This window comes from Coregonus clupeaformis, chromosome 23 (genome assembly GCF_020615455.1).
Source record: "Coregonus clupeaformis isolate EN_2021a chromosome 23, ASM2061545v1, whole genome shotgun sequence".
In the NCBI taxonomy this organism is placed as follows: domain Eukaryota; kingdom Metazoa; phylum Chordata; class Actinopteri; order Salmoniformes; family Salmonidae; genus Coregonus; species Coregonus clupeaformis.
Genome location: NC_059214.1, coordinates 28,936,384 through 28,954,499, shown reverse-complemented (window position 1 = coordinate 28,954,499; position 18,116 = coordinate 28,936,384). Strand labels below are relative to the sequence as shown.

General features: G+C 45.1%; 1 protein-coding gene across 1 annotated transcript in view; it reads left to right on the top strand.

The window, feature by feature from the left end:
* The first annotated feature begins 2,826 nt into the window (after window positions 1-2,826).
* Window positions 2,827-18,116, top strand: part of LOC121537052 (raftlin-2-like) — a 31,006-nt gene continuing 15,716 nt past the window's right edge. Inside the window, exons 1-3 of the mRNA XM_041844798.1 lie at window positions 2,827-3,483; window positions 16,629-16,809; window positions 17,732-18,024. Of these exons, the coding sequence (XP_041700732.1) occupies window positions 3,345-3,483; window positions 16,629-16,809; window positions 17,732-18,024 (613 nt within the window). The 5' untranslated portion in view covers window positions 2,827-3,344. The remainder of the gene's footprint in view (window positions 3,484-16,628; window positions 16,810-17,731; window positions 18,025-18,116) is intronic.

Below are 18,116 nucleotides of genomic sequence, written 5' to 3'. Positions count from 1 at the left end.
GCAAGGAGTGCATTAATCAGAGAGGCAACAAAGAGACCAAAGATAACCCTGAAGGAGCTGCAAAGCTCTACAGCGGAGATTGGAGTATATGTCCATAGGGCCACTTTAAGCCGTACACTCCACAGAGCTGGGGTTTACAGAAGAGTGCCCAGAAAAAAGCCATTGCTTAAAGAAGAAAATAAGCAAACACGTTTGGTGTTCGCCAAAAAGCATGTGGGAGACTCCCCAAACATATGGAAGAAGGTACTCTGGTCAGATGAGACTAAAATTGAGCTTTTTGGCCATCAAGGAAAACGCTATGTCTGGCGCAAACCCAACACCTCTCATCACCCCGAGAACACCACCCCACAGTGAAGCATGGTGGTGGCAGCATCATGCTGTTGGGATGTTCATCGGCAGGGACTGGGAAACTGGTCAGAATTGAAGGAATGATGGATGGCGCTAAATACAGGGAAATTCTTGAGGGAAACCTGTTTCAGTCTTCCAAAGATATGAGACTGGGACGGAGGTTCACCTTCCAGCAGGACCCTAAGCATACTGCTAAAGCAACACTTGAGTGGTTTAAGGGGAAACATTTAAATGTCTTGGAATGGCCTAGTCAAAGCCCAGACCTCAATCCAATTGAGAATCTGTGGTATGACTTAATCAGCGGAACCCATCCAACTAGAAGGAGCTGGAGCAGTTTTGCCTTGAAGAATGGTCAAAAATCCCAGTGGCTAGATGTGCCAAGCTTATAGAGACATACCCTAAGAGACTTGCAGCTGTAATTGCTGCAAAAGGTGGCTCTACAAAGTATTGACTTGCTCAAGTTTTCTGTTTTTCTTTGTCTTATTGCTTGTTTGTTTCAGACCAAAAAATATTTTGCATCTTCAAAGTGGTAGGCATGTTGTGTAAATCAAATGATACAAACTCCCCAAAAATCCATTATAATTACAGGTTGTAAGGCAACAAAATAGGAAAAATGCCAAGGGGGGTGAATACTTTCGCAAGCCACTGTATGGTGTCCCCTCATGCACACGCATGTGTGCTCGTCTGTGTGTGAGACATGGAGTCAACACGTGTCTGACTAATTCTTAGAATGTAGGGTAGGCTACCATCATGCATGGACTGCATGATGTATTCTTAATTGTGTCTCTGTGGGAGTTTGTAAGAGTGGAGGAGAATGAGTAAAAGATAGAATGAGACAAACAGTATTTTATGTTCTTAATTTCCAGTGTCTGTTTGTCTGTGTGGGCGTGGAGGTGTGTCTATTTATCACTAATGAAAGGGGTAATGGGAGTGTTTGAGAGGCGGTCTGCTGTTTATGTCTGTGTTTTTAATGGTCCACAGCGGAAACAGACTGGGGGGGCAAGCAGGGGATATGGGGGGTGTTGGGGCAGGCAGGGGCTATTGGAGGTGTTGGGGCAGGAAGGGGATTTATGGGGGGTGTTGGGGAAGGCAGGGGACATGGGGGGTGTTGGGGCAGGCAGGGGACATGGGGGGTGTTGGGGCAGGCAGGGGATATGGGGGGTGTTGGGGCAGGCAGGCACTGAGTGACAGGGGTCAGAGTTACAGGACAGGAGGGGGCAAAAGGGGGCTGAAGTCACCCCTCGGAGGTGCCATCCAAAAAGTGGACAAACACAGGAGAGCGGGTCAGATGACACACACACGCCCACCCACAAACTCACCCTGACACTCTCCACCACCTGGGTACCATTACCCCTCACTGGTAGCCTGGGACAGGGGGTGGGCCGTTGGGCCGTGGTGACATTTCCATCCTGGCCAATCCATAACCCCCCTCAGGGACAACCTGTGGAGACACAGGGTTCTGGGTCACAAACACAAGATTCACAAGGCTCTAATTCTGTTCTACATTATCTGGTGATCACATTAAAGTTGAAAGTTTGTTGATTGCAAAATGGGTTATGTGGCAGTGTGGGTGTGTGTGTGAGAGAGAGAGAGAGAGAGAGAGAAAGAGAGAGCAATAACACACACAGACACACACAATAGACTTAATTTCAGTCCATTTGGTTCAAATGTATATTACTAATTGCCACTAGTTCCCTTGTCTGGGGATAGGGATATAATAGAATTGATCAATCAAATATAAATCTATATCTAATGGCAAAACAGCTTCAATTGAGATGGACAATGGACAATATGCCCACCACTCTGAATAACCTCTCTGTCATAGAACGTTTCAGTGAAGTCATAATGGACCTCCAATTCATTCATGTAGTGAAAAGATGGGTCAATAGATTGACTGTGCACATGTCAACATGCATGTGTCTCAGATAGTTAGGCAGATATAAGTTATGGGCAGGCCATAACTATAGAGATGGACCTTGGACTTCCGTCACTGACTTAGAGAAAGTGTTGTAATGGAAATGACAGGTGAATGAAACTATCTGCTCCATAAACCTTTGAGCAGGTGGAGTGGTACACGCCTTGGTCACACATCCTGTCATTCACTTTGTAACACCAATGACTTATAGTAACTCATTGAACTTTACAGAGAATATAGCAGTCTCCAGTGGCTTTGAATTATACCAATGCCCTCAATATGATCTACTGGGGTTGTAAATTCATACAAAAGTATGGTCTAATTACATAAACAACTCCAAATAACCTGAAAAGGTTACCCTGCCCTGCAGTAGGCTAGCAGTCTTTTTTTGCACTAAACAAACAGCACAAACCTAAACTATAGAGGTAGAACAATGTTATAGTATCTATGACCTAAACAACATGAAGTGTGACAGAATATCATAAAAATATAGCTAGGCTACAACTTCCTCAGCTAGACATTAGTGGATGTTGTTGCTGCCCAAATCACCTCCTCTCCTTCGGTCCTCCCATTTTTTCTCTCTCCTGCAAGCTGCTTTGGCTTTTCTAAATCACTCACAGACGTTTTATTCGGCTTTAGTGAAACCACTCTCGTTTAGACGATTTGGTGCTAGTGAGAAACTACAAGCGATATCATTTGATCGGTGAAAATAAAACCAAAAGTGGATTTGTTGACAATTCATCGACGTTTGCAACAAAGTAGCCGCTCGCGCCGTGGTGGAGTTGTCAAAAGTAACTTTTTCCGTGAGTTTTTTTCAAGAGGGAACGAGTGCTGCAAGCTCCAGGCGCACGGTGCGTTGCAAAATAATTTTTTACAGACAAATTATCTTCTCACTGTACAATAGCTCAATTTTTTGTTTCATAACAGTGATTATCCGGCGGCACTCCAACTGATTAATAGCGTCTCCGGGGATGGAGCAATCCCGTTAACTTCATAGCAAGAGCAAAACTCTGTATAGCGGAGCGGGCTCTTCCCGTCACCGTGCCCGGGCAGTTTGAGCTGGATATCCCACCACGGCAATATGGGCTGCGGATTGAGGAAACTGGAAGACCCTGAGGACAGCAGCCCCGGGAAGATCTACTCCACTCTGAAGAGACCACAAGTAGAGATCAAAACCGACACCGTTTACGAGTATGTGCTACTGGACTTCAGTTTGGAAGGTATGCATTTGGGTCTCACCTTTATAGATGAAGCATAATACTTAGGATCTATTCTAAAAAATGTTTCTTTAGACATTCACTAGGCTATGCTAACTATATTAACAGCTACTACGTTACCCCCAAGCCATAAGACTGCTTAACAATTAATGAAATGGCCACCCGGACTATTTACACTGCTGCTACTCGCTGTTTATTATCTATGCATAGTCACTTTACCCCTTCCTACATGTACAAATTACCTTGACTAGGCTATACTAACTGAATGAATGAAAGAAAAACATTAATTACTATTTTCCTCTGAAATAACCTGGGTTAGGTGCTTTTAAAGCTTGTCACTATTTTGACTATGTATGGCTTTTGGTTTTTGAACAGTGGCTTAGAAATTGCAGATTTGCTTTTCAAATAGGCTACAATGGTCTTTCTTTTGGCTGATCTTAATTGGAACACTACACGTGTGTATCCAATGCAGTGGCTACCGTCCTCTCTCCTAGCAACAGTGCTGTCATTTTATCATCCAGAGAAATAGGTCGGGAAGGTTTTTCTTTTTTCTTTACCCCCTCTCTTCCCGTGTGTGTGCGTGAGTGCATCCATGTGGAATGAAAAATATCTTACCTTCTGTCCTAATCTCACAGACACCTGCCACCACATTAGAATATGATTTATAATCATCTGAAAGTGCCACAGCATCCTTTGTCAGAATGCAGTGTTTTAGGGTCATCTCTACAACATGAGTAGCTTGGGGCTGGCTGATGTTGTACCAATGACCTATTTGGAAGGGAAATAATGCTACAATTTGTTTAGATGGAAGACAACCATGTAAACAGTGGTTTGTGTCACTTTGGATGGAGTGTTGTTAGTTTAGTAAGTAGCTGGTAGAACCCAAATAATGGTGTTGAACCCATATAACCATGTTCAACCCCATTCCCTAAAAAATAATTGCAATGTATTTGACTCTGTAGACAGAGGCTCCCTGGTGTGAGTCACCACTATCACTCTCACTGTGGAGCCTCTGTCCTTATGGTTAGGCCTACAGTGCCTTGCAAAAGTATTCATCCCCCCTTGGCGTTTTTCCTATTTTGTTGCATTACAACCTGTAATTTAAATTGATTTTTATTTGGATTTCATGTAATGGACATACACAAAATAGTCAATATTGGTGAAGTGAAATGAAAAAAATAACTTGTTTCAAAAAATTCTAAAAGATGAATAACAGAAAGGTGGTGCGTGCATATGTATTCACCCCCTTTGCTATGAAGCCCCTGGTGCAACCAATTACCTTCAGAAGTCACATAATTAGTTAAATGTTTTATTTTTTTATTTTTATTTAACCTTTATTTAGCCAGGTAAGCCAGTTGAGAACAAGTTCTCATTTACAACTGCGACCTGGCCAAGATAAAGCAAAGCAGTGTGGAAAAAAACAACAACAACACAGAGTTACATATGGAATAAACAAAACGTACAGTCAATAACACAATAGAAAATCTATATACAGTGTATGCAAATGTAGTAAGTTATGAAGGTAAGGCAATAAATAGGCCATAGTGCAAAATAATTACAATTATAATTTAGTATTAACACTGGAGTGATAGATGTGCAGAAGATGATGTGCAAATAGAGATACTGGGGTGCAAATGATCAAAATAAATAACAATGTAAATAACAATATGGGGATGAGGTAGTTGGGTGGGCTAATTACAGATGGGCTGTGTACAGGTGCAGTGATCGGTAAGGTGCTCTGACAACTGATGCTTAAAGTTAGTGAGGGAGATAAGAGTCTCCAGCTTCAGAGATTTTTGCAGTTCGTTCCAGTCATTTGCAGCAGAGAACTGGAAGGAATGGCGACCAAAATGAGGTGTTGGCTTTGGGGATGACCAGTGAGATATACCTGCTCAAACGCATACTACGTGTGGGTGTTGCTATGGTGACCAATGAGCTAAGATAAGGCAGGGATTTGCCTAGAAGGGATTTATAGATGACCTGGAGCCAGTGGGTTTGGCGACCCAACGAGGGCCACCCAACGAGAGCATACAGGTCACAATGGTGGGTGGTATATGGGGCTTTGGTGACAAAACGGATGGCACTGTGATAGACTACATCCAATTTGCTGAGTAGAGTGTTGGAAGCTATTTTGTAAATGACATCGCCGAAGTCAAGGATCGGTAGGATAGTCCGTTTTACAAGGGCATGTTTAGCAGCATGAGTGAAGGAGGCTTTGTTGCGAAATATGAAGCCGATTCTAGATTTAACTTTGGATTGGAGATGCTTAATGTGAGTCTGGAAGGAGAGTTTACAGTCTAACCAGACACCTAGGTATTTGTAGTTGTCCACATATTCTACGTCAGAGCCGCCGAGAGTAGTGATTCTAGTCGGGCAGGCGGGTGCAAGCAGCGTTCGATTGAAGAGCATGCATTTAGTTTTACTAGCGTTTAAGAGCAGTTGGAGGCCACGGAAGGAGTGTTGTATGGCATTGAAGCTCGTTTGGAGGTTTGTTAACACAGTGTCCAATGAAGGGCCAGATGTATACAAAATGGTGTTGTCTGCATAGAGGTGGATCTGAGAGTCACCAGCAGCAAGAACGACATCATTGATATACACAGAGAATAGAGTCGGCCCGAGAATTTAACCCTGTGGCACCCCCATAGAGACTGCCAGAGGTCCAGACAACAGGCCCTCCGATTTGACACATTAAACTCTATCTGAGAAGTAGTTGGTGAACCAGGTGAGGCAGTCATTTGAGAAACCAAGGCTATTTAGTCTGCCAATAAGAATGCGGTGATTGACAGAGTCAAAAGCCTTGGCCAGGTCAATGAAAGATGGCTGCACAGTACTGTCTTTTATCGATCGCGGTTATTATATTGTTTAGGACCTTGAGCGTGGCTGAGGTACACCCATGACCAGAAAACTCGGAAACCAGATTGCATAGCGGAGAAGGTACGGTGGGATTCTAAATGGTCTGTGATCTGTTTGTTAACTTGGCTTTCAAATACTTTCGAAAGGCAGGGCAGGATGGATATAGGTCTGTAACAGTTTGGATCTAGAGTGTCACCCCCTTTGAAGAGGGGGATGACCGCAGCAGCTTTCCAATCTCTGGGGATCTCAGACGATACGAAAGAGAGGTTGAACAGGCTGGTGATAGGGGTTGCGACAATTTCGGTGGCTAATTTTAGAAAGAAAGGGTCCAGATTGTCTAGCCCAGCTGATTTGTAGGGGTCCAGATTTTGCAGCTCTTTCAGAACGGGACGGGACGGGGGGACGGGGGGGCATGGGCAAGTTGCAGCGGAGGGTGCAGAGCTGGTGGCCGGGGTAGGGGTAGCCAGGTGGAAAGCATGGCCAGCCGTAGCAAAATGCTTGTTGAAATTTTCAATTATCGTAGATTTATCAGTAGTGACAGTGTTTCCTAGCCTCAGTGCAGTGGGCAGCTGGGAGGGAGGTGCTCTTATTCTCCATGGACTTTACAGTGTCCCAAAACCTTTTGGAGTTATTGCTACAGGATGCACATTTCTGTTTGAAAAAGTTAGCCTTTGCTTTCCTAACTGATTGTGTATATTGGTTCCTGACTTCCCTGAAAAGTTGCATATCGCGGGGGCTTTTCGATGCTAATGCCGTACGCCACAGGATGTTTTTGTGCTGGTCAAGGGCAGTCAAGTCTGGGGTGAACCAGGGGCTATATCTGTTCTTAGTTCTGAATTTTTTGAAGGGGGCATGCTTATTTAAGATGGAGAGGAAAGCACTTTTAAAGAACAACCAGGCATCCTCTACTGACGGAATGAGGTCAATATCCATCCAGGATACCCGGGCCAGGTCAATTAGAAAGGCCTGCTTGCTGAAGTGTTTTAGGGAGCGTTTGACAGTGATGAGAGGTGGTTGTTTGACCGCAGACCCATTACGGACGCAGACAATGAGGCAGTGATCGCTGAGATCCTGGTTTGAAGACAGCGGAGGTGTATTTAGAGGGTAAATTAGTCAGGATGATATCTATGAGGGTGCCCATGTTAACGGATTAGGGGTTGTACGTGGTAGGTTCCTTGATAATTTGTGTGAGATTGAGGGCATCTAGTTTAGATTGTAGGACGGCCGGGGTGTCAAGCATATCCCAGTTTAGGTCACCAAGCAATACGAACTCTGAGGATAGATGGGGGGGCAATCAATTCACATATGGTGTTCAGGGCATAGCTGGGGGCTGAGGGGGGTCTGTAGCAAGCGGCAACAGTGAGAGACTTATTTCTGGAAAGGTGGCTTTTTAGAAGTAGAAGCTCAAACTGTTTGGGCACAGACCTGGATAGTATGATAGAGCTCTGCAGGCTATCTCTACAGTAGATTGCAACTCCGCCCCCTTTGGCAGTTCTATCTAGACGGAAAATGTTGTAGTTGGGAATGGACATTTCAGAATCTTTGGTGGCCTTCCTAAGCCAGGATTCAGACACTGCTAGAACATCAGGGTTGGCTGAGTGTGCTAACGCAGTGAATAACTCAAACTTAGGGAGGAGGCTTCTGATGTTAACATGCAAGAAACCAAGGCTTTTGCGATTACAGAAGTCAACAAATGATAGCGCCTGGGGAGCAGGAGTGATACTGGGGGCTACAGGGCCTGGGTTAACCTCTACATCACCAGAGGAACAGAGGAGGAGTAGAATAAGGATACGGCTAAAGGCTTTAAGAACTGGTCTTCTAGTGCGTTGGGTACAGAGAAAAAAAGGGGCCGATTTCCGGGCGTTGTAGAATAGATTCAGGGCATTATGTACAGACAAGGTTATGGAAGGATATGAGTACAGTGGAGGTAAACCTAAGCGTTGGGTAAAGATGAAAGAGATAGCATCACTGGAGGCACCAATTGAGCCAGTCTCCGCGTGTGTGGGGGGTGGGACAAAGGATCTATCTGAGACAGGTTGAGCAGGACTGGGGGCTCTACATTGAAAAAGTACAGCTAGAACTAACCGAAACAGCAATAGGCAAGGCATATTGACATGGGAGATAGGCATAAAGCAGTCACAGGTGTTATTCGAGAGAGCTAAGACAACAGCTGGTAATGGCGACGAAAGTTTGAGCTGAGGCTAAACAGATCAACAGGATGGGTACTGTATAAAGAAACAGTCCAGCAGGCATCAGCTGTGTAGCTGAGTGATCATAAGGTCCAGTGAACAGCAATAAGTAAGTCCGGGAGCAGTTCAGTGGCTGCTACGCTACAGGCGAGCTGGAGGCATGGCTGTTGATTGTGTGTGCTAGCGGGCTGGGGCTAGCAGATGGATCTTCGTGGTCGTTGCAACGGGAAGCCTGTTGAAACCACATCAGACGATTACGTCGGCAGACCAGTCGTGATGGATCGGCGGGGCTCCGTGTCAACACTAGGAGGTCCCGTCCGGTTGACATAGAGGTAGATAGCCTGGAGATGGGCCTGGCTCGAGGCTAGCTCAAGACTAACTGGGGTTAGCTTCAGGACAGTGGTGATTAGTGTTGATTAGCCAACAACGACAACAGCCATACGGTTGCAGCTAGCTAGTTGCGATGATCCGGTGTTAAGGTCCCGTGATTCAGTGATTCCGGCAGAAAATCCGATATGCTCTGCCTCGATAGCGCGATGTGCAGACTGGCCAATAATTGTCCAGGCTAGAGCTGGCTGGTAGGTAGTGCAGGCCACGGCCATGGACAATGGTGAAGACCGCTAACAGTGGCTAATAGCAAGTAGCTAGTTAGCTGGCTAGCTGGCTAGTTTCAGCCAGAGGTTCTGGATAAAAATGTATGAAGAAATAATAGAATCCGTTCCACATTGGGTGAGGCAGATTGCAGGAAAGTATATTTAGTTAAAGGATGGAAAGTGAGATTGAGAAATATATACGAAAAAAAAAAAAAAAAAAAAGGCTATTTACATGAGGACACTACAGAAAACACGACCGCACTGCTATGCCATCTTGGATAAAGTCCACCTGTGTGCAATCTGAGTGTCACATGATCTGTCACATGATCTCAGTATATATACACCTGTTCTGAAAAGCCCCAGAGTCTGCAACACCACTAAGCAAGGGGCACCACCAAGCAAATGGCACCATGCAGACCAAGGAGCTCTCCAAACAGGTCAGGGACAAAGTTGTGGAGAAGTACAGGTCAGGGTTGGGTTATAAAAAAAATATCAGAAACTGAACATCCCACGGAGCACCATTAAATCCATTATTAAAAAATTGAAAAAATATGGCACCACAACAAACCTGCCAAGAGAGGGCCGCCCACCAAAACTCATGGCCCAGGCAAGGAGGGCATTAATCAGAGAGGCAACAAAGAGACCAAAGATAACCCTGAAGGAGCTGCAAAGCTCTACAGCGGAGATTGGAGTATATGTCCATAGGGCCACTTTAAGCCGTACACTCCACAGAGCTGGGGTTTACGGAAGAGTAGCCAGAAAAAAGCCATTGCTTAAAGAAAAGAATAAGCAAACACGTTTGGTGTTCGCCAAAAGGCATGTGGGAGACTCCCCAAACATATGGAAGAAGGTACTCTGGTCAAATGAGACTAAAATTGAGCTTTTTGGCCATCAAGGAAAACGCTATGTCTGGCGCAAACCCAACACCTCTCATCACCCCGAGAACACCTTCCATAAATACAGGGAAATTCTTGAGGGAAACCTGTTTCAGTCTTCCAGAGATTTGACACTGGGACGGAGGTTCACCTTCCAGCAGGACAATGACCCTAAGCATACTGCTAAAGCAACACTTGAGTGGTTTAAGGGGACACATTTAGATGTCTTGCAATGGCCTAGTCAAAGCCCAGAGCTCAATCCAATTGAGAATCTGTGGTATAACTTAAAGACTGCGTACACCAGCGGAACCCATCCAACTAGAAGGAGCTGGAGAAGTTTTGCCTTGAAGAATGGGCAAAAATCCATTTTAATTCCAGGTTGTAAGGCAACAAAATAGGAAAAATGCCAAGGGGGGTGAATACTTTCGCAAGCCACTGTATGAGCTTTAGATATGATGATGTGATTAGATATGTCTACATGGGTTATAGGGTTTGGGCTGGCAGAATAATGGGCACAGTAGAAAGTGGCATGGCACCCTGCTCAGGGGTTTGGATTAAAGCCCACTAGTTAATACAGTTGATACAGTCACTCTTATTCTATAGCACAGCCCTTATCTGGACATAGCCTAAATCAATTTTCGTATATTCTCAATAAGTGTGTGCGTTCATGCGTAAACTGCCTTAACAGTTTAGTGACCTTAGTTTCTTTGGGAGATAAGCAGAAAGTCATTGGTTTCCTCCACACTAGCCAAATCCTGTTCAACTGGATTTAGGAGTCCCTGTCTGTATAGGCTGGTTGTTGTGACTTCCATACCAACAGAAATCCTGGTTAAGAAAAAAACAAAAAAACATGGCCTCATAGACATTATTGAAATAATGTACTGCTTATTGTAAATATCAAATGATATGTACTACTGTGTACATATTAAGACTGTGGTACATGTTGTCAAGTTCAACCCTAAATACTGTATATACTGTAGATATATAGACAGCCTGAGGGTCTGTTTTGGAGCATACATAATCCTAAACGTGACTGAGCTCCATTCCTGAGTGAGGAGTGCCTGGCCTGCAGATGCCTCAGAGGCAAAGCAAATGGCACATCTCCAGAATACCTCTGACTGCACAGTCAGCTGCTGTATAGGCCTGTATAGAGACCCAAACACTGACGGTTGAGTAGCAGGCACACTCCAAGAAGAGGCTGGAAATGAAAACAATATTAATCTTATAATTCAACATGATGCTTAAGAGTTAAAAGGTGCAGCCAGACAGTACCTACTCCTTTTAATGCCTCTAGGTACTGCTGCATTGGGTGCCTGTCTGTGCCACACAGTATCAAAGCATTACTTGTCTTAATTCTTTATGAGAAGAGCTTAGCCACATTTGATTGGCATTTGGTGCTTGCTGTGACTCCCATGACCCCCAGTACCAGGGCATTCCACTGGATAGGTGGCTAGGCTGACTGCTGTCTACCATGTTTTCTCCTACAGAGCCTCTGAGCCAGATGTTTCAGTGTGAGGCAGAACAAAACAGACAGATTAATAAAGATTAGAACTAACGTCCTTAATCATCCATCTTGGATCCGTTTCATTGTTGTTCTCTGATTTAGGCCAAACTAGTGGGATTTAGCTTCAGTATTAACATTAGTGTTAGCATCAACATTGGACCTGCCTGATGATTGGGGACTAGTTAGAACCCACTACATGTTCCCTCTTCTCTCCCTCAGTTCTCCTTGAAACGAATAAACATTTCTGGGACACACACACAACCTCTCTCCCAAGCCCTTCTCTGGCTGCACCTTCGCTCACATGCACACCCCCACCCCCAGCCCAGTAGCTTGGCCTCCTTTTAAAGCACCATTACTCCTGCCTGTGGCGGAAGCAGAGGCCAGGGCCATCACATCAAAGTGGCTAATGGCTAAAGCCTCACATGCTGATTAGTTTAGCTCGCAGTACAGTCAGTGTGGATCGAGGGAGGAAGGGAGGGCTGGAGAGCTCAGCTGGACCCAGGAAAGAGGCTGGACGGCAGCCCGTGAAGAGGGGGGCAGAGTGGGCCTCACACTGTTGATCCATAGGGGCTCTACTGGGCTGAGTGGGGGATGGAGGGAGGTGATGGAGGGATGTTAAAGGGCTGGATTGATGGATGGATGGCTGGATGGATAAATTCACGGGCAGCGGGGTGACAGGTTGAGAGATGGGATTTGTGGTTGGACAGAGGTGGCTAGAGAGATTAATAATTCAAGCTGGATGGGAGGATATTAGGGCTGGGACGATACCAGTATCGCAATATTTTTTCCAAGGCAAAAATGAAAACACGAAGCAGATCTAACTCTTTGGTCCTTTAAAAACCTGCTGTATGTAAAATATTGTGTGCTATAGCCTGGAAAATAAATAAATGTGACTCTGGGTGACAACATAATTATGTTTGTTTCCAACATTAGGGCTGTTTTCCTAAAGAAGTTAATATCGCTTCGTGTTTTGTTTCCTTGACACGATACTAACGAGCATCGAGATACTGGTGTCGTCCCAGCCCTAGAGGATATTAGTTGGATAGGAGGATAGATTGAAAGATGAAAGGATTTAGGGATGAGGGATAAGTGTATCCACCCACCCCGCTATCCTAAAATATTATGACTCTTCTCTTTCCAAGGTTGTTTACCTCGATTGACTGCTAGGCCTGGATTCTCATCAGCCTCCTGTTCTTAGTAGCCTGGTCCCAGATCTAGTTGTGCTGTCTTGCCAACTCATATAGTCATTCTTATGCCAATGACCATAGGAGATGGCAAGACGGCAGAAACAGACCTGGAACAAGGCTAGGTTCTTGGTATTTGTCTGTCTGTGGCAAATTAAATTCCGCCTGACCTGGACCATATGCGGGTGTTATTCCAGAACAAATTAAACGCAACCACAATCCACTATAATCTCTTCTCTTCTCTTCTCTCTCTGTGTTAATCTGACTGGAACCAGACTCTAGAAAATGCTGGATTATCTCAGATTATAGAGAATTTATATTAAATTTGGAGGAGACTACAAGGGCAGTGGTACAATCCAAACCTGGCTGCTGTAGTGATATGGTTTAACACATTGTGAAGAATCAATTCTGCTCTGCTCGGCTAAATTGAGTTTCCAGTGAACTCGCGGGGCCCTGATTGTAATGTTTAGCTAATGTAATGTAATGATCTGCTAACAGAGTTGCAATGGGATGGTGTATTACTGGAAATGTTCTAAGTTTACCAGTAAACTACCAGAATTTTGGCATCTTTCAAAGATGTTATGTAATCTATCACAAGACATCTAGTGGCCCTTTTGGGTATTTCAGATTATCACAGGTTTCTCTAATAATCTCTGGCCCTCCGTGATATCAAAATTATAGTTTTAAGCATGTTTTGAGGCAATACAGTGTTTGTAAACAAAGTAAATGTAAATAAACATTGGAGTAAAACAAGCTTCTATTTTGGGTTCTGATGGGGTGTGACAGTTCAACTAAGGTCATGAGAAGTTTTAAAATAGCTACAGAGTTCAATGGCTGTGATGGGAGAATGAGGATGGATCAACAACATTGTATTGACTCCACAATAATGATCTAAATGACAGAGTGAAAGAAGTATAAAAAATATTCAAAAACATGCATATATGTATGCAGCAAGGCACTAAAGCAATACTGCAAAAAAACACGGCAAAGGAATACACTTTTTTGCCTAAATGCAAAGCCTTGTGTTTGGGGCAAATCCAACACAACACATCACTGAGTAACTGCCTCCTTATTTTCAAGCATGGTGGTGACTGCATCATGGTATGGGTATGCTTGACATTGGCAAAGACTGGGACGTTTTTTAGGATGAAAAGAAACGTGATGGAGCTAAACACAGGCAAAATCCTAGAGGAAAACTTGCTTCAGTCTGCTTTACTAATTGTAGCCAATTCAGTTGCAGTAATTATTTTGCAGATTTTTTGGTAATTCCAGTAGGTGTCCTTCACGTCAACATTATTGTGTTTTGATGTATTTCTGATACCTTTTAAGACTTTTTCTGGTAGATGTTTTCTAAGACCCCTTTTCCATCAGTTTATTCCGAAATCAATGCCTTAACTTATGCCACATTTTTAAGATGGAAAATGGTTAAAAAATATATCTATGCCTTAAATTCCCCAAAATATAGACTTGTAGCTTTAATTTGATATACTCCTATGAACTTCACATATTGGTACTCGTGGGTCCTTTTTGATGGAAATGCCTATATTTGGGATCCAGCATCACTTTCTCTCTTTTCTCTCATTTTCTTTTAGTCTCCTTCTACCCTCATTCTTTCTCTTCTCACTCTCCTTTCTTCTTTTGCCAGCTTTCTTTCCCTCTTTCTCACTTTTACACAAGCTTTCCTTTTCACACACACACAAGCTTTCTGGCTCATAAAATCTTTCTTGTAAACCCCCCTTTTTTGCGCCACTCTTGGTATCTCACTACATCTCCTTCCCCCTCTCATATCTCCCCATTTCCATCCTTCTTTCCACAGTCGGCCCCTCTCTCTTCCCCCCTCCTGTGCTCCCCCTCTTCTCTTCTCTCCTCTCTTTTTCTCACACACAGTGGAGAACAGAGGGCTCAGTGTGTGGGTTGACAAGGGTGAGCCGTGGTGATGGGAGGGGGTGTGAGGCGGCTGAAAGAAGGGAGACTGAGGGACAAAAGAGCCCAGGCCAGAGAGACGTGTGTGTGTGTGACACTGGAGACTGGATTAATAGCCCGCCGTTGAGCTCCTCTAGGGAGCTTTTGGTTGAAGTGTTGCTCTCCTTGCTCTAGAGCTCAGGTGGGACCCGACACACACACACACACACACACACACACACACACACACACACACACACACACACACACACACACACACACATGGCGAGATGGCAGAGACACCACCAGCTCAAAAGCTTCTCTTCCACTGCTTCCCTGGCCACCCATCTGTCTAGAGATTTCACTATGACCTGGACTTGCCAGGATGTTTTAAACCGTAGCCAAATTCAGCCAGGACCTGCCAAATTCACATGGATGGAATTTCAGTAAGAAGCTGTTATTATCTCAGTCTCAGAGGTGTTTGTGTGTGTATGGGATATGAGTGGGAGTGTATTTTGTGTGTGAATGTGTGTAAATATATGATGAGCTTTTCCGTCAGTTGGAATGTGTGGAGCGTGTTTTTATGTCTGAAAATGGCCTTTCTGATTTGGTGTTTGTGTTTTTGTGCGCTTGCATGCATGCTTGACTGTGATTGTGTTTACTTTCGTGTGTGTGTTTGTGTTTGTCTGTGGCACCGAGCCAGCCCCTGTGAACAGCCCCTCTTTGTGAACACAGGATGTATGGTGATGGTGGTGCTATAGGTCTCCAGACAGCCATGAGAAAACAACTCCACCAGACACTGACTAGTCACCTTATCAACAAACCTTAACACAATGCCCCCTCAACACAGACAACAATCCAGCAGCACCAACATATGTTTTATTTTCACATACACCGGATAGGTGCAGTGAAATGTGTTGTTTTACAGGGTCAGCTATAGTAAATTAGGGTTACGTGCCTTGCTCAAAGGCACATCGACAGATATTTCACCTTGTTGGCCCGGGTATTCAAACCGGTAACCTTTCGGTTACCAGCCCAACGCTCTAACCCGCTAGACTACCTGCCGCCCTGCAACAACCCCACAACATTGCAAACCAACCGAAACAAAAAAAACAACCCCAGCAACACATGACTTCAGTCCTAATTTATTGCAACACCCCTAGAATATCTATGTAACCAATGGGTTAGGGTTGTCAGGGTTACTGGTGGTGGTGGTTCTATGGTGGTGTCGCTCTCATCAGGGCCTGCCCTGGGTTAGGGTTGTCAGGGTTACTGGTGGTGGTGGTTCTATGGTGGTGTCCCTCTCATCAGGGCCTGCCCTGGGTTAGGGTTGTCAGGGTTAGTGGTGGTGGAAGGGAAACCACTGGAGGAACAGACATCTGTCTGATCAGTATAGCAAGAGGAGGACCTGGAAATGTGTCTTATTTTGGAACCGTTAGCTGTACACCATGAGAAGAGTTTGTGAAGTGATGTGCTGTTGAAGTGTGAGACTGGCAGCATTATTTAATGACTAAGTCGCTCTGCATAAGAGTGTCTGTCTGCTACATTAAACTGTCTGCTTATGGGACAGTCCAGAGTCTCCAGACTGGTCTTCTGCACTCCACTTTCTCTCTGTGTGAATACCTCAGCATTTGCCCTCTTATCTCCTCTGGGAATAACTAGGGAACAGAAAGGTTCTGCTAAAGAGATTATACTACAGACAGGCAGAGGAGATCTGATTGGTTGTCAGTTCAGGACTGAGACTTCTCCTCTGGGGTTAGACTACAGACGGAGGAAGAAAGATGTCATGCTGCTAGCCTCTACTCCTCCTTCCTCTATTCTTTATGCAGGAGTTTCTGTTGCTAGGGATTTTATTGACTCACTCTGTTCCTCTTTCTCCTTCTCTCTTTCGTCTTCCTTATTTACTCCTCTCCTTTCCCTCTGTTCTTTTTACTCATCCTCCCCTCCCCTCTCCACGTCTCATCTCCCCTCCTCTCCTTGCCACTTGTCTTCCTCTCTCCTCTCCCTCTCCTCTCCTCTCCTCTCCTCTCCTCTCCTCCCCCCTCCAGGTAGTCGCCCCACGGTGCAGTATGTGTCCACTCTGTGTGAGCTGTCCCAGGCCCTCCAGCCCTACTACACCCAGGGCTACATCCTCACCACCCTGCATCCCATCATTCTCTCTGTTGGACGCACGCGTTCCCTGCCCTTCAGCCTGCTCTACCGAGCCATCCTGGCCCGCCCACGACCCAGGTACCAGACACACTAGCATGCATGCCTGGAGGCACGTACACATACACACAGACAGCCGCTCCCGGTAGAATTGGCCCGATCTAGAATCAGTTTGAACCATTAGGGAGGTAAAACACAAAACTTAACTTAGATCTGTGCCTAGGCCAGGGGCCGTCACAACAACCCATAACCCCCCCACCATCCCTTAATCTGAGCTCAGCATTGGAACAAGCCACCCAGCCTTAACCCATCCAACCTGGTAAATAGATTAATGATAGATGATGTAGCTGCATATTTAATGGAACTTCAGTGGAAGGTCAGACTGCTAGTTAAGGGGGAGGGGTTAGGGGGAGACTCCTGGAGAGTATGTTTTGTGGGGCTCTCAGCTGCAGGGGTTGCCATTGGGTAGAAATGTACCCTGACAACAACAGCTCTCTCAGGGCCAATAGGGTCGCATAATCTCACACATGGTGCCTCCTGTGTTATTGTCAAACCTGTAATATTAAATATTATTAATATTATTAAAATGTAAGGGTCTTTTATTTGAATATACATATACTACAGTATATATACACTACCTATTTAGTATGGTTTTTTATCCTTTATGTTTAGAAAGTAGTAGCCATCTCATGCATGGCCAATTAATGATTTATGAGTTCTGTCTGCAAACACTGACAAAAACAAATCAAGTATGAACTCTCCGGCTGGACAGGGCTCAGTAGCATGAGACCATTTACCAAGCTAATGCATACAGATTAGACATGGCTTTACAGTCTCAGAGTAGCTGACAGTCAAAACACATAAATTATGAATGAATGACCTGTATGCAGTTTGTGATTACCAGTTTGAACCGGCAGTATAATGACTGTGAACGTCTGTGTCTCTGTTCTGTTCTCTCCTTCTGTTTTCTTCTGTTCTCTCCTCTCCTCTCTCTGTCTCCTAGTAAGCAGGTGGTGTCCATGTGTCACAGTGTTCCTGTGCTGAGGGTTGAGGAGTGGCCTATCCCAGGGGAGTCCCTGACGGGGGACACTGTTAGAGCACTCATCGACAGGGTGAACAGTAGTGCCCGGGGGGGAGTGAGGTTTGTGGGCTCAGTGCTCCAGCAGGCTGGAGGAGGGGGCAGTAACAGCAGGGTGCCTAGCCCCAGGAGAGGCTATCGATCCCCTCCACGCACCCCTCCAGGTACCCCTCCTGGAGAAGGAGAACTGGAGGATCACAGCCCTACCTACAGCCCTGGTGAGATACTAGTTTTCTTGTCTCTTTTCGTCCCGTGTCTCGTCTTCTCTTCTCCTGCCTTCTCTTCTCTTCTCCTGCCTTCTCTTCTCTTC